We start from the raw sequence: 25,936 nt of genomic DNA on the forward strand, positions 1-25,936 counted from the left end.
AACTTTCTTTTGTTTGTTTGTTTCCTGGTGTCCGCGTTCACACTTGCGTGGTCCAGTCTTTCCTTTTGTCCGCCCGGTTTTTTGCTTTTGCTATTATTTTGTTTTTGTCTTCTTGTCCGAATTCACACTGGGGTCGGTGCCCACCCCCCCCCCCCCCCCCCCCCCCCTCTGCTATCTCTTTTCTCTAAACTTTTTTTTGTCTTCTTCTCCAAATTTCCACAACCCAACAAACACACACCCAAGTTTATGGCCACAACTTTAACATTAAACACATCGATCTCAATAAATAGTAGTAATAGTAGTAGTAGAAGTAATGTCAATAGCTCCATACACTCTCTTGTACACCCATTTTCCAACTTACTGTACATCTTGTTGATACTCACTCCCTCTTCTTTCTCTCTCTCTCTCTCTCTCTCTCTCTCTCTCTCTCTCTCTCTCTCTCTCTCTATCGCTCACTCGCTTTCCTTGCTGACTCTGCCCACACACGCTCGTTCCCCAGTGTTCGATCTTTGCCATGCCGCTTCTTGGCACTTTCCATGTTGGCGTTGCCACATTTTTTTTGTCGATCTACCAAATATTCCATCCCTCCCATGTAGATTCCATGTTGGCTCACGTGACAACTAAACTTTTGGTCAATCTAAAAACATATTTCATATATCATTTGATTCCATGAATGAATTGTTAACTTTGGGCCACTAAGGATGGTCGAGGTTCACTGAAAGACGATACAAAGTGTATATTTGTTGATATCACTTAAATCTGAATGAAATTGTGTGCATGGAAACAAACATCATCAAATTTGGACATGTTTTGATGTTATTTGCAATTGTCCATGCATGAAGTAGAAACTCAGGCCAAACGGGGAAACCGGCATGTTGAAAATGCATACAAAGTACCTACGGGCACAAATACATACAATGTTTACCAAATTTACAAGCATTTTCACATCGATTCATTTCATGCACAACCACAAAAGATGGGAAAATTGGAGGTAATTTGTCTTCAACACAAGTACTGGAATGTTCGATAAACTTGTTAAAAATATTGTCATTGGATTTAGACTCCCTCCACTTACAACCCAAGCTTCAATGGTATGGACAATAATGGACCACAAATAATTGGCAAGCATTGAGAATATTGCAAGAAGATTCGATAAAAAAATGAAGGCCTTTGCACTAGTAGGGGATACCTAAAAGACATTGCAACAACTTCAAATGAATTGGTATATCTATCTACCTCTCCCATAGAGAGGGGGGGGGGGGGGGGAGAGAGAGAGACACACACACACACACACACACACACACACACACACATGCGTGCGTGCTTGCGTGTGCTTGGCCGCATGCATACATAGATGGTATGTACATGTGTTTGCAAACGCACGCTGCATTCAACAACAGACACGATTTGCTAGAAAATAGTGCATGGATGTGTTTGTTTATGTTCGTATCTATATGTAGGCTCCTAGGTCACTCCGATAAGATTTAACTTACCGAAACAACCCATAGAAAGATATGAATAGAGAGAGAGAGAGAGAGGGAGAGGTTTCGGCGATAATCTTTGCCAAGTGTTCGGAGAGAAAAAAGCAAAAAGCAAAAAAACAAATGCAACTTACTGTGTTTTTTTCGTTTCTGAGCTTGACCGAAAGATTGGTTTTTTAATGAGTGGGATTGATCATTCATTCATCGGCACAACCACCACGAAGGATCAATGATGGTTCATCCATCTTCACCCCCCCCGCCCCAACCCAACAACAATGTCCAGATTGTGTTCACACGTGGGGTAGACTTTTGTCCGGACAAAAGAAGACACTGTCTCCCCTGTTTGTCGTCTTCTCTTGTTTTGTTATCCGTTTCGACTTCTCTCTCTCTCTCTCTCCTCTTTTTCCTCTGTTTTTCCTTTGTGCTTGTCTTTCTCTTTCTTTTCCTCGTGTTCCTTCTTCCTGTATGATCTGTTTCCATGGCTACCGAAGAAACTTCTTCTTCATCTGATTCCAAGGTAAAAATCTCCCCCCCTCTCCCTCTCCCTCTCCCCCTCTACTCTTAACAAATCTTTGCAAAGCTCTGTCCCGCCTTTTGTTATTTCTGACCGTGCTTCTCTCTAATCGGGGTGCCCTTGTGGATGGTGTTATGTATTAGCTACAATAAAGGATCTAGAAATTCTGTGTTTCTATATTATTTTTAACACGGTGTTGCAACCGGATTTACTTTAGGATCCATCCATCCCGTGGATCAGTCAGCCTTTTTGATCCTCTTATGTATATGTGTACATGGTGGAAAAATGTAATGTTTCTTTGATTTGTAGAGCTAGTGCCAAAAAATTAGGGTTTCTGTGACTGATAGATATGGTTGCAGTTTATTTAGATAGGAAAAGAACAATTAAACATTTTTTTCCGGTCTCTCGAGATGTAAATTTTGGTGCCCAAATTAGGGTTCCATAACTAATAGACATGGTGCCAAACATTTCGGGATTCTCTAGAAAAATAAGCCTCTTTTGGGTTCCCTCTATGTGTACTCTATGTATACATGGTATCAAAACTATGGATTTGAAATCTCCCCTGATATGTATAGGCTTCTGGAATATGTGGATAGGATCCCGGAATATCGTCTTGATATGTGAATTGTCTGTCAAGTCTAGAGTTTCTGAGTTAATGCTAGGAAATATGGATATTATTGTGCCAAAATTAGGGTTCTATTGCTAATGTAATCCAAAATATTATGTTGTGCCAAATTAGGGTCTATGTGGATTGAAAAAACAGACCTCTGTTTTCCTTATGACATGGTTATGGTGATTCTCAATGCTATTGGGGATGGCTTCATGACACCTGGAATTAAAGGCTTTAATGGAATTTTGACAAAAACATTCCAAGATTTTTCTTGGAAGTATTATTGAAAGTAAAGAAGCTGAAAATGTTACGGGAATTGGCAGACATTTTGCTATATTTTTTCTGGGTTTCAATGCGATGCAACATTTCGGATGATTAGCCATCTCTTTCTGTACTTTCTATACATTTTCTTAGGGCTTGGTGAGATAGAAAATAATAATAATTTGCCGAAGAGCGAGTAATTGGGGGTTCCTTAACATGCCTTTTTTCTTTGGTCTTTTGTACTTGGAAAGTTGGATTTGCTTGATGTGGCTTCATTCTTCTTACAAGGCAAGATCATCTGTCTTTCCGATTTGTATGTAGGGTGTTGTTCCCCTTACCACATGGGTGCTCATCTCCAACTTCAAGGTAGCATACAATCTTCTCCGGAGGCCGGACGGGTCCTTCAATCGCCACCTGGCAGAGTTCCTCGACCGGAAGGTTCCGGCCAATGCCACTCCCGTCGATGGCGTTGCCAGTGTCGATGTCATAATCGACCGAGGCACGGGACTATGGGGAAGGATCTTCTGGTCTTTAGAACCGCCTTCCACACAAGAGAATGTGCAAAGAAGTAGTAGCGATCCCAAGCCTTTGCTTCTATATTTCCATGGGGGAAGCTTTGTGCACTCGTCGGCCAATAGCGCGATCTACGACGCGATGTGCCGGAGATTGGCGCATCTGTGTGGTTGCGTGGTGTTATCTGTAAACTTCCGGAGGGCTCCGGAGCATCGGTACCCTGTGCCTTATATGGATGGTGTAGCTTGTGTCCGGTGGGCAAAAAGTGTGGTCGGGAGGCAATACTTACACCAATTGGATTGTAACCCCGACCGATGCTTCCTCGCGGGAGACAGCTCGGGAGGGAATATAGCACACCATGTGGCCCTCATGGCCACCCATGTCGGCATCCATCTCTCGGGGACGGTGCTTCTCATGCCTATGTTTGGCGGAGAAGAAAGAACCCCTGCCGAAAGGCTGCTGGATGGCAAATACTTTGTTACCATGAAAGATAGAGACTGGTATTGGAGAGCTTTTCTACCCGTAGGAGCCGATAGAGAGCATCCCGCGTGTAATCCGTTCTCCGCAGCTGCACCCTCATTAGCCGATGTGAATATTCCCCCGTGTCTTGTTGTTGTCGGGGGCTTTGATATTCTTCAAGACTGGCAATTCAAGTTCGTACACTCGATGGAAAAGGCAGGCAAACCCATACGGCTTTTGTTCTTGGAGCAAGCCACGATGGGCTTCTTCTTGCTTCCCAATACGGAGCTCTTCTATACCCTTGTTGAGAACCTCGTGAAGTTCCTTCATGAATTGTGAAGCCATTCGGGGAGGCGGGGTATGGCTTATCACATGATTTTCATATACTCTGCTGGTAAGAGCGAGGAAAAATATGTATTACTCATTTGGGCTCTTTGCCCCCCTCTTTTCCCCCTTTTTTCTTGTTATTTTTCCTTCAAAAAAGAAATGTTTCATAGTGCTTGCACACAACAACCTCACAACATTGTATACTCAAGGGCAGCTTTTACCCATCCACTTGGCTTTAAGGCTACACAAGTGGGTCTGTAAAGGGTTGCCGTAATTCGGGTTTAATTTTCTGACCCACCACATCTCTCTCTCTCTCTCTCTCTCTGTGATTCAAGCCTTGTACTGGGCTTATACCTTGGATGTGCCTTGCCAAAGAATGGTGCCGACCATCTCAAAAGTGTTTAAAATATCATGTATATTTGGAAATTGGAAGAAGAAATTTCAAGGATTCTTGTTGTTCAATATTGTGTTAGGCTCTACATGGTATTTTATTTCTTAATTGACCACTTTTGATGGTGTTTTTTCTCTTTAGAGTTACGAAGTGTTGCTTTTATTTGTCTTGTCGTTACGTGGAAACTTAGAAGTGAGGAATCGCTTGCAAGAGAGATTGATATGGTGTTTGTGATTGGGTTGTAGGAAAACCATGTTTTGTCGAGACAATCTCATTGAGATCGGTGCATAATCTTTTTGCTGGAAATAATCCATTCAAAGAGTCTATAATAGTAATGCTTTTTTAGTTGGATTAGTCCCAACAAAGACATGATAAAAGTGTGTAGTCTATGCCGTAGAAGGGACTAGTGTTAGAAGTGAATATTTTGGTTTTCCAAGATTGGCTCATTGGACTCATGAGTCATGACATGTTATTGATGCTAGCAAAGCATTATTATACACTAGGACAATAGTGTTATATAATATAAATGGTTTTTTTGGTTCGTTGTAAATGGACTATGAGTCATTTGAGATATGCAATGAAGGGACTAGAACTACCATTGGTTCTCCATTGCAAACACTTTATTATGAAAAGATGAAAGTGTGGCAATTGACGTGAATGGTTATGGAAGTGACGCAATGCAAAAAGTGCATGGTTATACACTTTATCGAGTGAAATCATACTATAAATGGTATGGTACTAGCTGGAGCCAGAGATTTGAGACATGCATAGGAAGCAAGAGTACTTAAAATTTTAAGTTGCATAATTTGATCAAAAGGTGGAAAGAATTTGTAGTAACAAATACATCAATATTGTGTAATGATAGGAAAAGCATCATAAGGAGCTTAGTACTAGAAGTAGACAAGTTGCTTTGAAATGTGTACAATGTCTAGTCCAAGTGAACACTATAGATAAGGGTTGCTTTGAATATAAAAAGACCTCGAACAAATGTGGCTAGAAGACTTTGAATGGTTTTTTGTTTTTAATTCTACTCCTTGGGGATAAAATTATCTCGTTAAACTTTATCCCTTTAACACAATGCTCATTACATCCAAGGCATGATGCATAATTTTCATAGGATGAACATTGAGCAATAATAAAATAACTATATTGTTGTGTATATGTGAAACTGTTGAGAAAACTACTTTTGATTATTATTTTTTCATTTTAATAATTTCAATTGCAAGGTTCTTTGGTTGAAGTACATTTGTAGTTTGAGGAGAAGGTTCTCCAATGTTATAACTCCTCTTTGAGCCAATGTTTGTTCAATGTGGCGTTTTCTAGGATACTATTTCAAAGACACACATTGTTGATTCAATGGAAAGTAAAGTCAATCCAATACTCATTTGGCTCCACAATGTTTCTAAATCTTTTGTTTGTTTCTATCTTTTTGCGAGGATCTCAAATCTTTATTTTGCAAGCTAAACATCAAAATCTCGCGATTTTTTCCAAAGACTAGTTGGGGATCAGAATTCATTCCTCCTCATCAAGCATTGAATATGTTTAGTTTTTGGATCTTCTATTTGTTAGCATTCATATGAAAAACTTGAATACGTTAGGTAATAGCCAATGCACGGATTTAATGTTTGATCCCTCAAAACTTTGAGACAAGTTGTAAACTTATCTTTTTTTTATGCCCATGCAGATTTGAAACGTTATTATTGGCCACAAAAAATTTGGGGTCGGGAAGTTTCAAGTATAGATTCCAAACGTATCTTCATGGACCTCTAAAAAGGCAATAAACATTACAAGAACATGGCTCAAACTTTTAAGAACATATGGGTTATCAATGGCTTATACCATTCCTCAACATACGATTTCATATTGTTTGTTTCATTCACTAATCTCACATCTTACAATTTCTTAGCAATAATCAACTTAGCCGTTTAAGATATGAGTTGGGTATGGGGAATCACAAAAGCAATTCAAGATATGCAATTGAAAACATGTTGCATTTCTTCAACCACAAAGTAATGCTACGTACATTAGCAATAGCGCATATTGCTCTGACATATGCTACAACCTACAATTGACACGTTCTATCTATTATTGATATTGTATCAATTCTAGGTAAAATTTATATTGACTATGAGCATTTATCTTTTTGCATGCTTGTTTTCAACCAACAAAGAATGTGCGTGCTTTTACAATTGATATGCAAGATGGAAAATGATGTTACACAATGCATAATTTAGAAATTATCGTCCACTATTTAGAAATTGGCACTTACAATCTTGGATTCTTTAATTTAACAATCACTTCACCAAAAACATACACAAAGCACAACATGACACATTACGTGGCACAATCAAGATGTGCATTCAATAATGCCCCATGATGAAATGACTTCAATTACTAAATAAAATTAGACGAGATAGATTAACCAATAGAACATTTGGAACACTTTGCGTAGGTAATCCACATTTGTTGTATCTTTCCTTATCCTTGTTTATGCATAAACAATGTAAACTTTGGGACACCTTGCATAGGTAATCCAAATTTGTTGTATCTTTCCTTGTCCTTGTTTATGCATAAACTTAATTGGTATGATTTTTTGTGTCCATGTCATGGACTATTGGAAGACAATCTAACTGCAAGTGAATACATTTTCTGGCAAAGATAGAGCTCGTATTGGGAAGAATTTGCAAAGGTTTATGATGTATGATTTATCTTCAATGTTAACATAATTCTCTGCAAATTTTCAGATTTCCTTTAAACACGAGAGATGTCATGTACCATGGAATTCAATTCATAATGTTACCCTATCACCCAAACCTTGGATTAGGCAATTGTCATAACTTCTTGACATGTACTTGTGCATCTTACTCATCATAATGGTTGACAAGGCTAAATTTTGCATCACCACTTGTAGGATTATAGCCATGAAAATTTTCTTGCAAGGTTTACAATCAAGTTGCGTTGAAGCTATGGACGGTTGACATTGAACCAATACCATTTCCATTATCATCTCATGCTCATAGGCAACTCTTTGTCATAGTTGTGTTAGACACACTCTATGCCAAGTTCTTATAGTGACGCTTCATTTATTGTCATTGCATAGACGACACAATCTAGCAGCTTTGCTTTGCTTTGCAACAACTATCCAATGTTGAAGACCCTTATGCATGGGCCGCGTGCGAGGAAGAAGATAGGATGTCTTTACGAGGCGATGGATGCAATGTCAACAACCTCTATTTACTGAAGGTTGTGACACCACATATGCATGTGTAAATTTGGCATACCACAAATGGTGAGGATTTTTTGGTTCCTACCCGCTCGACTGAAAGGTCAAATGTGGCAATGGTGGCCAACTATAGAAGAATAACATGTCAAAATGATGGACATGGCCGCCATACACATAGACATATACATATACATATACAAATAGAACATGTAAAGAATCGGGTATGATTCTTGTGTAGCGGAAGAGATATGTGTTATGTGTTTGTCTGAGAGGAAAGAGAGAAGAGAAGAGAAACACAAGATAGATTAGATAGAATGGGAACACAATTAAGTACTGAATAAGAAGATGTATATTCACAAGCAAAGTAAGAGATACAAAAAATGTAGCATTACAAGGAGTCACAACCGACTTAGTATGAAGTAGGAGAAGGGTGCTTTACATAAGGCCACCCTCTCTCTTCATTAACTCACTACAACAACAACTCTCTCTTGGGGAATGTGAAGACTCATAGTCATGGGGAATATGTAACTCATTAGTTATGTGTAATAGAATATGATTCTATGACACATTGTTAATGTGTAGAGAGTAATGGTGTGACTCTTGACCTTTGAGTAATCATAGATTTTCAAAAGGTGTGTTCACACGATGCACTATGTTGAGCTTGATTCTCAACACGCCCCCTCAAGCTCAACTCGGGTCGGTTCCTTTCGGTTGATGTCCGTTTCAGTTGGTATCCGGTTTGGACAATCTCTGGTGTTCGCTTCAGCTTGTACACGGTTAAGACGGTATGCGGTTCTCTCTTGTACTCCCCCTCAAGCTTGACAAGTCAGGGATCGTCAATCCAAGGTCTAACATGCATTGTCGAAGCTTGTCGGCTCCTAGGGCTTTGGTGAAGTTGTCGGTTGTCTGAAGATTCGTGTTGATGTGTTGACGATCGACATCTCCGACCTGAACGTTGTCGTAGTGTATTTCGTACACTATGTGAAAATAATATAAAATAATCGATTGAATAAATATGAAGAAAAAAGAAGAAAAAAGAAGAAAATATCAAAATAAGCATTACATGCATAGGGCAAGATTTGAACCTTGCACCTCCATGTTAATAATGTAATGTCTTACCGTTGCACTAGCATTTCATTAGTGTTAAAAAGTAGATGTTCCACATATACAGCTTAGTTCACCTAGGATAAACTTTAGTTAAAAGAAAAGGCATGCTAAAAGAAAAGGCTACGCATGCACATCTAGCGTGCATGAACACTATAGTTGATAAAAAAAAACGCACAAGTTAGAAAAAGCATGATCACTTTAGATAAAGCATATAGTCTATCTATGGGAAAAGCATGGAGTCTATGGTTAGAGAAGAAAAAGCATGGATTGCTAAGACTCCCTCATCACTACATAAGGATATAGCAATACTTGGAATGGGGGGGGGGTGTGAAATACTTGGAAATTGGATATATTTCCGAAAACACCAACCAATTAATATAATCGTGGGATTCACAAAAATAATATAATCTGTACTTGTGGGATTCGCAAGTTTATAATAATCTATTCATAATTAAAATCGTCTCAAATTCTTCCTCTTCCTAGTCCAAAACCCCAGCGGTTCCCACCCGACTCACGCAAACGATCTGGCGCCAAAAGGCACGACAACGTGCTCTCGAATGAAGTGATAGTGCACTTCAATATGCTTTGTGCGTGCGTGGAACACTGGGTTCCGAGCCAGATGGATACTGCTCATGTTGTCACAGTAAAGGGGAGTCGAATCCTTGATGGGAACGCTTAGATCCTTCAAAATCCTCTTGAGCCATACGGCTTCACATGCAGCCACGAATGCGCCCTTGTATTCGGCCTTCATACTCGAAAGAGCGACGGTCGATTACTTCTTGCTACTCCATGAAATCGCTCCGCTGCCAAGGGAGAAGACAACACCAGAGGTTGATCATCAATCGACTTTGTAGCCTGCCCAGTCGACATCTGTGTACCCTTCGAGTCGAATTGGTGTCGCCAATTTGTAGAGAATGTCGTAATCCATTGTGCCGCTCACGTATCATAATACTCGCTTAGCATAATCAAAATGGCTATCTCGCGGAGTTCGCATGAATTGGCTAAGGAGTCTGATTGGATAGCTAAGGTCGGGTCGAGTGATCGTGAGATAGATGAGGTTCTCGATTAGTTGACGATATTGAGTCGGCTTGCACTCGTTTGCATCAGAATTGACATCTAGTTTGAGGTTTTGATTGAGGGGGGTTGCCACAGATTTACACTCAGCCATCCCGAACTTGTATAACAAGTAAAGGATGTAGTGTCGTTGAGAGATCATAATGCCGACCGGAATCTGAATTACTTCGATTCCAAGGAAGTAATGGAGCTCCTTCATGTTCGTCATCTCGAATTTTTCGGAGAGGAGGGACTTGACCTTGTTGATGTCGACTAAATGCTCACCTCCAATAACCAGATCATCCACACATAGAATGATGACAATCGGGCTTTTAGAGTCGTTTTGTACGTTGTCGTGTGGTTCTTCACACACAATATGAAAACTAGTAAAATAATTATTTAATATTAGCTTAATGGGTTAATATGGAAAGATTGATGTCTTCAAGAACTTCCGAACACATTTTACGACACATCAAACATACAACTAAGTATCAAGTTATGTAAGTATAAAGTTTGAGAAGATTTAGAAAACAAAACTAGGAGATGATATCCCACATAGACAGGACAACAATGGATCCCACAATATATAAGGAAAGCCAAAACATATTACTCATAGATTGACCCATGTGTGATATGCATGGTATTTGACATCCGCAATATTCGTAATATTCGAGAATATAAAATTGCTCCAATAATATTATAAAACCATTCGTTTATGGAAGATAAATTTACATAATAAAAAGTATTCAAATCACTTAAAAAAAAAAGGAAAAATCACCAATTAATAGAAAACTGGAAGGTCTTCAAAATCACACTAACATAAGAAAGAAAAGTTTTAATTAAAGCGATTATGAGCCGTTATATTCTAATTTCTAAGTTCTAGGTTCTAACTTCTAAGTAATGCTTCGAGATTTAAGAGTCTATGCACTATCACATTCATCATCCGTATCTTCAAGCTAATCCCTAATGTCCTTATGAGCTTCATTTTCATCAATAGCCTGATTTTGCATTCTCAAAAGTCTCTCATCATCTTCTTCTTTGTTGATCATATCTAATGTTGCTTCAATTAGGCATAATCCCCTTTCCTTTATTCTTCTAATGAGACAATGATTTGTATGTATATAAACCAATTTCTCAACATGAGCACGAGTCAATCTATTTCTTTTTTTTTGTATGTATCGATGAGAATGTACTCCAATTTCTTTCACAAGAAGATGCACATGAACCTTGAGAAAGCACACGAATTGCAAGCCTTTTTAAGTTTGGAGTGCTTGCTCCAAATGTTTCCCACCACTTTTATCACCATTAGTATACCGCATAATAGTTTCCATCCAACTTGTATTCAGCTTCTCATCAATATCTTGAATTTTTTCTCTCCAAATTGGATGCAAAATAAAGCAGTTGCATGCAATGGTGAATGTAACATTATCCATCTTTGCATACATATTCCCCGAATTTCATTAAGCAATAAACGATCTACATCTTCAATGTGGTTTATTTCTTTTATCATACGATGAGTACATTCATAAATTAAACCCATGGTTGTACCTTCTCTATCTGCCAATCTAAGAACTTTTAGGATAGGCTTGCATATCTTTACGATCTTCTTTATATTTGCCCAAAAAGAAGCATCAAGTATAATTGAAACTATTTCTTCTCCTAGTTGTGTTTTTGATCCTTTCCATTGACACCATTGTTCACTAACCACCATTCTTCTTAATCCACCTTTGACTCTGTCATCCAATAAGTTTGACAACATGATAAAACTATAGGCAAATCTAGTAGTGGAAGGCTTTAACAATTCTTTCTCACTAAACTTACGAAACATTGCCAAAGAATATTGTTTTCGTGTAATAAACACGATTACCTTTGTAGCTAATTTCAAAACATCATGAACCCAAGCACATTTTCCAATATCTTCAAACAACAAATCGATGTAATGACATGTGCATCTGGTAAAAAAGATCATGGGCCACTCTTTATTTATCATCCTCCCAGCTACTACACAATTAGTTGCATTGTCCATACAAACTTGCACAACATTTGATGGGCCAATATCAAGAATAACATCCTTTAAAATCTTAAAGATATACTCTCCCGATTTATATTCTCCACTAGTGTCAACTGATTTCAGAAACACAGTGCCATACGCAGAAGTAGCCATGACATTAATTATTGGTCTATTCTTGGTATCTGACCAACCATCGCTCACAACAATGCATCCAATAGTTTTCCATTTTTCTCTAATTTGCATAATCTCATTTTCAACATATTTCACCTCTTCATTCAAGTGCCTTTTGCGCAATTGATAAGGAGATGGTGGCTCATAAGACGGCCCAGCAAGTGCCACAACTTTTATTAATTCACGGAAATATGTACTTCCCACTTTTACATCCGGTATATCCTCTACAAAAAGAAACCTCTTGATTGCTTCATCAGCATTTTTATCAAGTTGCTTTTGCCATAACATCTTCAAAGGTTCAACATTGTCTACTTTCATCTTTTTACTTGTTGATGCATTACCAAACGATGATGAAGACATTTCATTGATAGATGTTGATTCCACATTCATATCAACATTTGTGCTACAATTTTCAACATTGCATTCCATTGATGACTCATCATTCATGTCAACATTTGCACAACCAGATACCATTTTTTGTACTTCAGCTTTTATAACAACATCAATTTGACGGCATTTGTCAACACCTAAACCTTTCAAGCCCAACAAGTGAGCTCTGATTTGAAAGGGGCCACCAACAAATACACGGTGACAATGATGTCATTGAACAACAAGCATACCCTTATCATGTTTTCTCAAAACGGCCACATGATTCCATTCGAAGCTCTTTTGTTTCACCATTTAGTAAATTAACCTTCAGCTGATCCTGAAAGAGATTAATTTGATACCTAAAAATGAATTAAAACCTTTCGTATCCAAAATCTTCATTAATCCTACCTCTAATTAAAATTTATTATGATTGCATAATCCTACAATGCTAGCATGAATAAATCACAGAGGATTGGACAACAATGAGATGAGAAGAGAGACTTAATGAGCTTTGCCAAAACCCTAATTTTTAGGGAAATTTTTTAAGAGACTTTTTGATCCAAAATCTTCATTAATCCGGCCTCTAATTAAAATCCAATTAAGTTTGGATGATCCTACAATGCCTCTAATTAAAATCTAATCTTATGATCATTGCATGAATAAATCATGGATTATTGGACAACTAAGAAGAGAGACTTATCGAGTTTTGCCCAAACCCTAATTTTCTTTATGAAATATATAGAAAGAGGTCTCAAATAGAATGCCTCCACAACCAATTTACTCGGGATACTATGACTAAATTATGCAACAAAATACACTATATTAAATGACCCAATTGATAAAAAAACCCATAGGCTATAGTATATTCATAATCCATGCAATTATTTTCAATATGTTTTCATCACCATAGCTCCTAACATCTTCATATTCCATGGAGTTATTTCCATACGATCCTGATTCCTCATCATTACCAAGCATAGGTGGGGAGAAATTCATTATCTAGACACAATTATCAAAAGCAAGATATGCAACGGGGATTGATCCGAAATTGAGGTAACTATATAATGACCACATTTGGGCCAAACAATGAAATCTGCCATATAACTTTGAAAAAGCACAAATATAAACCCTAAATCCTAAACCACACACACAAGCATCAAGAAATACTAGTCAAATTTGAGTAGCCAAGAGACATAAGAATTTAAATAGAAGATTATTTGAAAGGAGGTTGGGACGTCAAACGTCACAAAGTATGAGGAAATGTAGAAGAGAGACAGTCTTATCGAGTTTTGCCCGAGTTTTGCCCGAGTGTATGTCTTACGCAGGAGGAGGAAAGGACGGAGTCGAACCCTAAATTTCGAGGAGCCGATGTTTGATGTTGTTCCCTGTTGATTGTTGATTGCTATTCCCTGCAGAGCTCTTCTCTATTCGCTACTCGTCGAATGCATTTTTTTTTAAAAAAAAATAGGGAAAAAAAGGGGGAAAAAAAGTTAACGAATATTGGAAGAAATATTCTTATACGTATTCGTTGGTATTCGTGGGGGAGGCCCCACGAGTGCGAATATCTCAATCTATGGTATTACTTTATGTCTATGTGTGGAGCACAGAATGTTTAAGGTGACTTGAGTTGAATTGTGTGGATAAGTGGATTTAATGATTTTGGGTCGTGGCTAGATTGGCCACGGTGCACGGTCACGAGCACGGTTCGGATGTTTCAGACGGCGCACGGTCACGTGCACATGCACGGTTCGGACGAACGAACGAACGCGTGCGCACACGTGCGCGTGGACATTTCGGACCAACCCACATCTTGGCAGATCAATTGTGGGTGCACCATTTGGAAGGGACGCACGGCTCAATCGCGAGATGTGTGCACGGCTTGGTGGGTCGGTTGGGACGCAAGTACGAATCATGCACGGGCTGAACTTTATGTTGGGTCATGTGGCCAAATTTGCGGGTGCACGGTTCAGAAGGGACGCACGGCTCAATCGCAAGATGTGTGCACGGCTTGGTGGGTCGGTCATGATGCACAACTCGGGTCAGTAGGGACGCAAGTACGAATCATGCACGGGTTGAACTTTATGTTGGGTCATGTGGCCGAATTATACGGACGGTCGCATGCAACTAAAAGTAAAAGGCATGCAACTAAAAATGGAAGCAACTAAAAGTAGAGGCCATACAACTAAAAGTGGGCATGCAAAGTAAAGTTGGGGGCTATGATCAACGAGGAACTGGCTTGGCGGCTCAATCGTGGGTGCACGGTTCGGAAAGGACGCACGACTGTGGTCGGGACGATTCACGGGTTGGTCGGGACGCAAGTATGAATCATGCACAGGCTGAACTTTATGTTGGATCATGTGGCTGAATTCTATGGACGGTCGCATGCAACTAAAAACCATGCAATTAAAAAGGGAAGCAACTAAAAGTAGAGGCCATGCAACTAAAAGTGGGCATGCAAAGTAAAGTTGGGGGCTATGATCAACGAGGAACTCCGTATATGTTCCATTTTTTTTCCTCTAGTTTTTTTCTCTCTCTTCTTCTCTCTCCCATTCCTTGGGGGAAAAATAATATCTCATATTGATATCGGACCACTCCTTACATGGTTGTTGGCTCCTTTCTTTCAAGAATGATCTTTCATATTCATATCCAATCCATTGTAACATGATTCTAGAATTATAAAGAATCTATTTTCTTTTGCAAGAAACAAACGTTTTCTCCCACCTATGTCTTATGTTTAAATCTTGCTTGTGTTGTACGAGTGAGCAATAATTCCTTCCGATCCATAATCCTGGCGGTTCCGCCTCACAATCCGCTCATAGTGACGGATTTTCACGACAACGTAGAGGGAGTTGTCGGATTTCGACATTCGAAAGCCGATTTGATGAAGATATTGCATTATCTTCGAATGCCAAGCAAGCGGTGCTTGCTTAAGGCCGTAGAGAGGCTTCTTGAGTTAACATACGACATTCAGGTGAATGCTGGATTCGAATTCGGATGGTTGTACCATGTACACCTCCTCTTCTAATTTGCCTTGAAGAAAGGCGTTCTTTACGTCCATCTGATGGAGGTGCCACCCTTTCGCCGCTGCGAGTGCATTTACGGTCCGCACAGTCGTCATCTTTGCCACCACGGCAAATGTCTCTTTGTAGTCGACTCCCTGTGTTTGTGCGTATCCTTTCGCTACGAGTCGAGCTTTGTAGCGGTTTATGGAGCTATCGGTGTAATACTTCACCTTGTAGATCCATCTACTGCCGATCGCCTTCTTGTGTGGTGAGTGGGGGACAAGATCCCATGTCTTGTTTTTTGAGAGTGCTTGCATCTCCTCATTCATCGCTTCAACCCATCTGGGGCCCTTCGTGGCTTCGGAAAACGTTTCCGGCTCCCGTACTGCTGTTACCTTCATCATAAAGGTGTAATGGTACGCCATATAGTCATCGTAGCCGAATCGGCTTATCGGGTTCTTTTCTCGGGTGGATCAGCGTAGCTTCTCGTTCGCAGAGACTAATGCTTTCTTCACTCCATTTGTGCGGATGTCAAGGCCTTCAAAGGCATTTTTGCCTTACCTTTGTCCATCTTCGGACTAGGCCGAGATGTTCTTTGGTCGCTTGGGGGCTCTTGTGGCCCACTAAGCCTTGTTGTAATCGGGCTTTCTTCGAACATGTGTTCGAGTCGATCTCCATCTTCTATCTCTTGTTTGACGTATTCTTGGTCGACTGAAAATGGTTCGGGAGGATTCGGCTCGGCTTCATACCATGATGCCGATTCGTCAAAGACTACATCTCGGCTTATACGACCCTTCTGAGTAGAGGGGTTATAGCACTTGTACCCCTTTTGCTCCAGGAGTATCCCACGAGGATACACTTCTCCGACTTCGGGTCGAGCTTTTGTCGCTTCTGGTCGGGGATGTGCACGTATGCAATGGAGCCAAATATCTGAACATGTGATAGGTCTGGTCCGGCTTCTTTTCGAAAAACTTTTCATGCGGGGTAACCTCATGCATGCCGGATGTTGTACACTGATTCATTAGGTAGACGGTTGTGTTCGCAGCTTCTGCCTAGTCCGACTTCGACAGGTGCTTTTCGTTCATCATGGCCCATGCTACTTCGAGGATCTGGTGATTTTTTCATTCGGCCACTCCGTTATGTTGTGGCATATGTTGACACGAAAACTCTCGTCGAATTCCTTCTTTTCGGAAAACCGCCGAAAATTTGTTGGAGAAGTACCCTTTTCCTCCATTTGACCGAAGACATCGTACACGTTGGCCCGTTTCCTTTTCAACTCCGCTCTTGAAATTTTGGAAGTGTCTGAACACTTCGCTCTTTTGCCGTATGGCATAGCTCCAGGTGTGCCTAGAGAAGTCGTCAATGAAGGTCACGTAGTATCAGAATTCGCCGAATGTCGCGGTTTGAGCCGACCCCCATACATCAGAATGAATTACGTCGAGTACGCCTTTGCTCACGTTCCTCTCTTTCGGAAATGGGTGCCGATATTGCTTGCCGAATTGGCAAGCAGCACACACGCCTTCAATCTCTTTCTCTTTGAATGTCGAGAGCCCGATGACAACTCCTTTCGATTGCATCACCTTAAGCTTTTGAAAGTTGATATGGCCAATCTGTGCCATAACTCTATGTCGGAGTCGGCTTTCATGCCTTTTGCGAACATGGCCAATTTCATCTCGTTGAGAATGAACATTCGGCCCTCTCTTCGTCCACGAGCGATGAGTCGACCCTCTTTTTCCATGAAGCAACCCACCTTGATCAAATCGTACTTGCATCCCTTGCTCAACAATTTGGCTGACAAAGACCAAATTCTTTGTAATGGTTGGTACATGCCAGACATTCTTAATAAAAGTTTGGTTATCTTCTTTGCCGAATGGGACATTACCGATGTGTGGAATCAGATGCATGGTGTCGTCTCCGGTATCGTCATAGTCGGGTCGGTCCGGCTCTCGAAGTTCTCAAAACCATTCTTGATGAGACATCATATGGTTCAAGGCACCGGAGTCGACAAACCATACGTCTTCGGACTAGATGCGCTATTCGAAGTGGAAGCCGACATAGAATTTGCTCTATGTCTCATCACGAACATTCTGCCACGGTTGTCATAGTCGGAGTTGGCGAGTTGTCGGCTAGTGGAAGCCGACTCGCACATCTTCTTATGACACTCTTCTTCGTGGTGGCCGATTTTGCTGCAATATCCGCGTTTGATCGAGTTTTATCTGCCCGGACCGGAATGGAAGCTCCCCCTTATTCCGAAGGTTCCTCGATGGCTTCCGTCTTGTTGTCGAAATTGCGAGTTGTTTTCATAAGTCGGGCCTCGTCTGCCTCGTCCTTGGCCGAATCGGCCTCTTGCTCGGTCGTGTCCTCTTCCTCCATTCGAATGCGTGTACAGCATGTGGCCTTCCAAGGCATTGCTCCTTGTTTGATCACGGTTTTCTTCAACCAACAACATGGATTGAAGATTGAAGAAAGATGGAGGATTGTCTCGTGCTAGTACGACGGTCCTCATCGCACCGAACCGTGGTGCAAGGCCGTTGAGGCATATTTGCATCATTTCATCATCCTCCACATTGACGCTTATCGAGCCGAGTGCATCACAAAGGTCCTTCATCTCAAGGTGTGGCTTGTGATGGACATATCCCTTTGTTAGATATTATTCAACTCTTGGCGGAGTTGAAGCTTTCTCGCGGTTATGTTGGCGGCGAAAATCTTTTGTAGATTCTCCCACGCTTCCTTCCGCGTCTCGACTTCTCGAATGTAGCCAAGCATGTGGTTGTGAACACATGTCACCAAGCAATACATTACTCGAGTCGCCGCTTGCTCCCATGTTGAGTAGTCGGCGTCCTTCAGGTCGGGTCAATTTTCTTGTGCTCCATTGATGTAGCACCAATAGCCTTCGCTGACAAGGTATTGGTGCATCTTCTACTCCCAAGATGCAAAGTTGTTTCGGTCCAACTTCTCACTAGGGAGAGCGCTCCCCATTTGAGTATTCATTGTCAATGAACATTGGTGTAGAACTGCTTTGATACAATGTAAAGAATCGAGTATGATTCTTGTGTAGCGAAAAATATGTGTGTTATGTGTATGTTTGAGAGGAAAGAGAGAAGAGAAGAGAAACACAAGATAGATTAGATAGAATGGGAACACAATTAAGTACTCAAGAAGAAGATGTATATTCACAAGTAAAGTAAGAGATACAAAAAATGTAGCATTACAAGGAGTCACAACCGACTTAGTATGAAGTAGGAGAAGGGTGCTTTATATAAGGCCACCCTCTCTCTTCATTAACTCACTACAACAACAACTCTCTCTTGGGGAATGTGAAGACTCATAGTCGTGGGGAATATGTAACTCATTAGTTATGTGTAATAGAATATGATTCTATGACACATAGTTAATATGTAGAGAGTAGTGGTGTGACTCTTGACCTTTGAGTAATCATAGATTCTCAAAAGGTGTGTTCACATATGGCACTATGTTGAGCTTGATTCTCAACAGAACATAATAAACGTGTTCGTGCAAGCGAACATGTTTGGAAACGATCACGTTTGAAAAGGAAAAAATGTGATGCTTTTTCTTTTCTTTTCTTGTTATTACAATTAGCTCACCCTAGTGGTAAGTTGTTATGTTATTGTTGTCTATGTCTTGGGTTTGATTCCCATTTTTCTCATCTCGCTCTCGTTAGTGTCATGTCATAACTAAATTTTATGCTAGTGTCATCTTCCTAGTGGCATGTTGTTATGCTATTGTTGTCTATGTCTTGGATTCAATTCCCAATTTTCTCATCGGTCTCTCATTAGTGTCATGTCATAGCAAAATTGTTTTTTAGTATGATTTTCCTTTTATTTTTATTTTTTGTTATTAAAAATTAGCTCACCCTAGTGGTAAGTGGTTATGCTATTATTGCATGTCTTGGGTTCGACCTCGATTTTTCTCATCTCGTTTGTGTCATGTTATAACAAAATGTTATGTTAGTGTTATGTTCTTTTTCTTTCTTTCTTTGTTACTAGAAATTAGCTCACGCTAGTGGTAAGTTGTTATGCTATTTCTTTGTTATTAGAAATTAGCTCATCCTAGAGGTAAGTTGTTATGCTACTTTTGCCTATGTCTTGGGTTCCATTCCTAATTTTCTCATCTCTCTCTCTCGTTAGTGTCATGTTATAGCAAAATTTTATGTTGGTGTCATGTTTTCTTTATCTTCTCAAATATACATTTTATGAGTTTTTGAACGTTTGATTATAATTTATAATGACATATTTTGATTCAATCTCTATAGTTCATACTCCTTTTTTTGTAAAGTTCTAAAGTGACAAAATTGATACCTTCACTAGTTGCGAGATGAGAACATTGATAATTGCCGAATGAGCTCATCATCAAATTATACAATTATGTCTTTGAACTATTTGATTTTTATGCTGCTGCTTTCTAATGTTTAGTAGTTAGGTAATTCCTAAGTTTTGAATTTTGAATTGTGTTGCCATTTGATTCAATCAATATATAATATACACTATAGTCATTTTTTGAAATTTCAAAATTTTTTTTTTCCAACTTTGAGATGATTTACCATACACGTTTGATTTAATCATTCTATCATCTATGCATATACATATACATAAACATTTATAAAAGATATCCATTCATTAGTGTAAGCAATTTATAAAAACTATAGAGACACTAATGGAAGTAGGCGAACACTTCCATAGTTAGTGTGAAAACCATGGTCCATAGATTTGACATTATAATGGAAAATAGAGAGGACAAGCAAAATCCAAACCACCATGTTGTTGGGAAAACCAGGTCCCTCCTGATGGGACATGCCGAATCGATGACTAAACTTTGTCGAGGTCGAAACTGAAAATTGATTTCGTGACCAATTCGAGAGGCTATAATTGTAAATAGTCTAAAGGTGCCCCTATGGGCTATGTATGTAAATAACCAAAAAGTTGTTTTAGTATAAAAACAACTAGGGGAAACTTTAAGTGTTGTGATTGATCATTGTAGTAAGAGTGGTTGTATAGAGACACAAAAGGTATTTTGCCTATGTAACTGTGTAAGAGAGAGTGTAAGAGTTAGTAACTCTATAGCCGTCAGTTAGACGAAGAAGAACTCAAGGTTGTTGCCTCCGAGTTTCTTATTGTACTTCTCCTCTATCATAGTGATTCTGTTTCTCGGGCTTCGTGGACCCCCGTCGTTTTTCCTAGTTCGGGTTTTCCAAGTAAAAGATATTGTTTCTCTGTATTTCATTTTTCTGTCTGTGTACTGTCTATCGAGATACTTTGCACCCAGACATTCGAAGCAGAACCGGTTGTGGCCGGTCATGATCCTAACACATGCCTCAAGTGAATACCGATAGGGGAAAGTAGATAACAAATATTCTAAGGTGGTGTTGCCATACCAGTTGAGACTCAATGTAACCCCATCAACAATGTTTCCGAGTTTCCACTTGCAAATGACAACTAACACAACTAGAGGATACACCCATATTATGCATCCATGTGCCAACTGACAAGGCTCGATGCACAAGTAACCATTGTACATGAAGTATTTGTCATTATTCTTTTCTTGCCCATTGGTTAACCCAAAACTTAGGAAGAAACTTCGGTGTAATACCCTGCTGACTCCAATATTAAAATGCAATTGGGATAACACATCTAGTCTGTCCCACAGAAACATGGGTTGCCCACCTAGTAGAGAATACTAGAGAAAATAAAAGTTGTTACGAGTAAATGGATTTGTCCACTAATAATCAACTGGGTCTCTCCATGCTAATCGGAACAAAGGTTGTCTACCCAACACTTATAACTTCCAATGTGACCTTATGGCCTCTATCGATGGGTCAATATACCATTTGCGAACAACATAGCCTTTGACCCTTATCTTGTGTTCCAATATACACATACACATACACATGCACATACACATACACATACACATACACATACACATACACATACACATACACATACACATACACATACACATACACATACACATACACATACACATACACATACACATACACATACACATACACATACACATACACATACACATACACATACACATACACATACACACATAGACATAGACATAGACATAGACATAGACATAGACATAGACATAGACATAGACATAGACATAGTGTGTATGTGTATGTATGTATATATAAGAGACACTGCCATAGAAACTTAATCTTCTCTTTTTGCTTGCCTTCTCTGTGTCTTACTCTTCAAACCCTAAACCCCCCCCTCCCCTCCCCTCTACTTCCCCTCTCCGGCAGACAGCTCTCGGCTGCTTCTCTACACAGTAGCCGGCCATGGGGTAAGCTCTTTTTCTCTTCCTTTGATTCTTGTCCTTGTTGCAAAGTGTTAACAGGTCTGATTTTTCTTCGGATCTGGTGGATTCCTCGTTAATGTTTATCTGTCGATCTTCTTCCTGCACGTTTTAACATGTGTGTTCTTCGTCGTACTTCTTCCCATCTTCTTCGATTAGCAGTAGAGGAAGATGTTGCATCATCTCAGAAATATGTAATTTTGCATCAGGATTCACCTTGCCTTTCTGTCTGTTTTTCTTTTCAATGCTCCCTCTCCCCAAAAATTCCAGTTTGTCAAGCAACTGCTGGTATATGCAGCGTTTTGCCTTTAACATGGTTTTCGTATGTATGTCGGGCCTTCAATCTACGTCTGTCTTCGTCTTTATGCATAAACATACATAACATGAGGTTGCATTAGAGGTCTGATGCGCATTGTATCTCTTTGAGCTTCTGCGACATGGATGTTTTGCTGTGTATGTATTCGATTCAGGAAAACACGCGGTATGGGAGCTGGTCGAAAGTTGAAGACCCACAGGCGTGAGGAACGCTGGGCCGATAAGTCTTACAAGAAGAGAAACCTGGGAAATGAATGGAAGAAGCCATTTGCTGGTTCTTCTCATGCTAAAGGAATTGTTTTGGAGAAAATGTAAGTGGTTTCTTTTTACTTTTCTTCATGAATTGTCTTTGAAGTATGTATTCCACACGGATTTGTGTCGCTACATCCATCAAATTATTCCGTTTTGAGTGTTTTCTATTGTTGTTGTTTTACTTACAGTGGCATTGAAGCCAAACAGCCTAACTCTGCTATTCGTAAGTGCGCCCGGGTTCAACTTATCAAGAATGGGAAGAAGATTGCAGCTTTTGTTCCCAATGATGGATGCTTGAACTATATCGAAGAAAATGTAAGTGGAAACGGCGTCTTTTTGTGTGGATGGTTATGCTTTTTCCCTTTCAACCCTTCTGAAGAAAATGTATTCTCGTTTCTTTTGACAATACTGAAATATAAACGCAAGTAAAGATCAATGTCTCTGTTCTGAATTCTTGTTTCTTTTGACAATGCTGAAATATAAATGCAAGTAAAGGTCAAATCAATGCCTTTGTTCTGAATTCCTGTTTCTTCCAACTATATATATAAGAAAATGAGAGTAGGGAACACTGATTCATTCTTGTTTTCTAAATGTAACAAAGAAGTGTAAAATAGGAGACACCATCTTTCTTCTAATCTGAAAAGGAATATATATACCCAGAGCCTTTGTATTTGTTGTTCCACCATGTAGAGATGTGTTGTTTTAATATTTTGATCTCTACTCATTTTTTACTCACAGGATGAAGTGTTGATTGCTGGATTTGGTCGAAAAGGCCATGCTGTCGGCGATATTCCTGGAGTTAGGTTTAAAGTTGTGAAGGTTTCTGGAGTATCTCTTCTTGCTCTCTTCAAGGAGAAGAAAGAGAAGCCAAGGTCTTAAGTCTTCTGTTTTGCACGTCAAATTCAAATATATTATTTAGCTATGAACGGTTGTTTAGCTATTGTTTATGAGGAATTGTCATTGATTTCGAAGAACTTTTGAGACTTTTCAATGGATGGAACACTATCAGTACTTTCAAGTATATCGCATGAATGCCACTTTTCCTGATTTGTTAAACATCTCTGCACTGAGTTTTTGTTTCTATCAAACAGTATATTCCTTCCTCAAGGTTAGGTTACTGAAATTAACTGTTCATGTTGAAGTTTACTAGTTGGTGCTGAATACTGCTTTTTCTGATTTGTTAAACATCCGTGCACTGAGTTTTTGTTTCTATCAAACAGTATATTCCCTCCTCATCAAGGTTAAGTTAAAACAACATTAACGGTGCATGTTGAAGTTTAGTAGCTGCATTATCTATTCGGTTATAATGTGCATTATTGCTAGTTTTCTAATTTCATTCTATCATACATCTTAACCAGACCCTATTGATTAGTTTGCTAACAATTTGAAGGATAGGCTTACTGCAAAAACTAATTGCTGTTTGTTCTTTAATTGTCATGCTGTTATGTTTCTCTTTAGAAAGAGCAGTATGAATACCCTACATATGATAAAAACTGCAGCAATTGATTGCTGTTTACTGGAGGATAGGCTTACTGCAACAACTGAGTGCTGTTTGTTCTTTAATTGTCATGCCGTTTATGTTTCTCTTTAGAAAGGGTAGTATGAATACCCTACATATGATAAATACTGCAGCAATTGATTGCTGTTTACTCATTAATTGACATGTCTTTGCTGTCTTGCTCTTTAGAAAGAGTAACATGATACTAAATCTATCTTATTCGGAATGTGAAGGGTTTCTGAACTATTATTACTACCATCGTTTGGAATAATGCAAAAGGCATCATGTCAATAATGACAATGAATTGGTCTTTTGGCATCAAGTAATGAAGTGCCCAATGTCAAGCATTGGATGGAATGTTTATATGTTCAGAACAGTGAATGGCGAAATCAAGCCAAAAAATAAGGCTTCATATTATTGTATAATAGCTATATTTAGTAAATGCTACATAATTGGTAGGAGCACAGTTAAGCAATGCTATAACAAGCCACTAGACTTGCATTGTTTGTGTTCACAAGCACAAGCTACAATACTTGATGAGATTTGTTCTGCTACTAGATGACTAGCCCATAAAGAATTGTATCAATAATCAAGTGGTGTGGTCTTGTAGATTAGTTACTGATTTGTCTTATGAGCTAAAACTCATGGTTCAAACCCCTTCGAGGTCGTACTTAAGGTTAATCACGAGTTACAGTACGCTGGCCTAAATCATTTTTAGGGCTAATTGTGAGTTAATTTTTAGATTATCAAATGCTTGATGGTTAATGTACCTAATTTGTTTAGAAGATTGGTCCTTTTTGAGTCAAGCTCATGGGTGGACGGCGCCCCACTGAGATAAAATGAGTTCGAGTGTGTGTTTTGGGTAATTATGCCTCAGAAAACTGCTTTTAGTTTGTGTTGGAAATGTTGGAGGGTTCATTTAGATTCTAAGTTACCTCTTAGTAAAATGCAAGATGTGGCCTGAAGCTTTACTTGGCTGAGACAGTTTGTCTTATGAGTAGAAGCTCATGGATTTGAGCCCAAACTGAAGATTTGTGCGATTCATGCGGCACCCACAAAAAAACACAATTAGTTTGTTATTGGAGCTACTAATGCATGCTTATCTCTTTGTGAGATTTGTGTTTACCTCCAAAAAGCTATAATTACAGTCGTGCGAAATGCGTGCTGTGGTGTGGCATGTGAGTAGGTCTTGAATCACATGGGATGAAGAAGCTCTACCAAGATCATATTATAAATTTTGTTGGGTCTTTGTTAATGTTGTGACTTAATTTCTACTTAGATCTATGGTTAAATGAGTAATTACCAAAAGTGATAATCTGCACATTACATCTTGAATTTTAATGTCATTTCCTCTCTAATCACATAGAAATCAAATCAATTGAGAAAATGGGTAGGAAGTTTGACATATTCTCCATGGATTAGACTGCTTATTGAGAATCATTATGCAAAGGCCATCATCAGAGTCACAACATGATTCAAGTTCTGCACATCGATTGATCAACTAATACCCGGTAATAATGGTAGGAATTGTCCAAAAAACCTACTTCTTACATACGTACGTTGGGGATATTCAAAAGCCAACTGTATGTTTATGATGCATATACTTCAAAATAAAGGTACAGTATTCTTTCCATGATCTTAGCTGTTGAATTTTACAGGCATGATCTATAACCTCCAAATCAAAGCAGTATAATTTCATTCTCATGTTGAGATTTACATGTAACTGCAACATGAACATAACTCAAGATCTTGGATTGTTTGATTCATTCTCTCAACAATACTATTCTGCATCAGACTTTAAATTTAATATGTATGGCCATGCATGAACTCACAATTTTCGATTCCTTATGCTTCATAGAGGATCCGGAAATTCATCGGAATCGAATGCCCCACCACTATCCAACCATTATTAGTCTAGCTTTAAAATACCTTCAATACAAGTCTGAATCTACTCTTAAGGAACTTCTTGAAGGTCTTCTCTTTGACCTTTCTTTGAGCATTTTATAGGCCTTTTTGGGATATGATTGTTGTCCATATGGCACCATGATA

At 39.3% G+C, this 25,936-nt stretch overlaps 2 protein-coding genes and 1 pseudogene across 2 annotated transcripts; 2 read left to right on the top strand and 1 right to left on the bottom strand.

The window, feature by feature from the left end:
* Positions 1-1,841: 1,841 nt before the first annotated feature.
* LOC147866535 (gibberellin receptor GID1C-like) lies at positions 1,842-4,627 on the top strand. Its single transcript, XM_087316991.1, has 2 exons — positions 1,842-1,998; positions 3,188-4,627. The coding sequence occupies exons 1-2, from the start codon at positions 1,960-1,962 to the stop codon at positions 4,175-4,177; spliced, it is 1,029 nt and encodes a 342-aa protein (XP_087173117.1). The 5' UTR covers positions 1,842-1,959; the 3' UTR covers positions 4,178-4,627.
* A 6,268-nt stretch (positions 4,628-10,895) lies between these two features.
* On the bottom strand, positions 10,896-12,489 carry LOC147866536 (uncharacterized; annotated as a pseudogene).
* A 9,187-nt stretch (positions 12,490-21,676) lies between these two features.
* LOC147866537 (small ribosomal subunit protein uS12-like) lies at positions 21,677-23,410 on the top strand. The gene is made up of 4 exons (XM_087316992.1): positions 21,677-21,810; positions 22,293-22,448; positions 22,578-22,704; positions 23,128-23,410. Exons 1-4 carry the CDS (start codon positions 21,806-21,808, stop codon positions 23,266-23,268), a joined length of 429 nt encoding a protein of 142 aa, XP_087173118.1. The 5' UTR covers positions 21,677-21,805; the 3' UTR covers positions 23,269-23,410.
* Positions 23,411-25,936: the final 2,526 nt, after the last annotated feature.

This window comes from Azolla caroliniana, unplaced genomic scaffold (assembly GCF_043228905.1).
Source record: "Azolla caroliniana isolate FFs.n. ecotype wild unplaced genomic scaffold, voAzoCaro1.0.p SCAF_3, whole genome shotgun sequence".
Classification (NCBI taxonomy): domain Eukaryota; kingdom Viridiplantae; phylum Streptophyta; class Polypodiopsida; order Salviniales; family Salviniaceae; genus Azolla; species Azolla caroliniana.

What these genes read in the sequence shown, in the direction of transcription:
- LOC147866535 (XM_087316991.1), top strand. Translation starts at nt 1,960, where the DNA reads ATGGCTACCGAAGAAACTTCTTCTTCATCTGATTCCAAG. An exon ending in CTTCTTCATCTGATTCCAAG is followed by an intron (nt 1,999 to 3,187) that starts GTAAAAATCTCC and finishes ATTTGTATGTAG; the next exon opens with GGTGTTGTTCCCCTTACCAC.
- LOC147866537 (XM_087316992.1), top strand. An exon ending in GGAATTGTTTTGGAGAAAAT is followed by an intron (nt 22,449 to 22,577) that starts GTAAGTGGTTTC and finishes TTTTACTTACAG; the next exon opens with TGGCATTGAAGCCAAACAGC. An exon ending in TGAACTATATCGAAGAAAAT is followed by an intron (nt 22,705 to 23,127) that starts GTAAGTGGAAAC and finishes TTTTACTCACAG; the next exon opens with GATGAAGTGTTGATTGCTGG.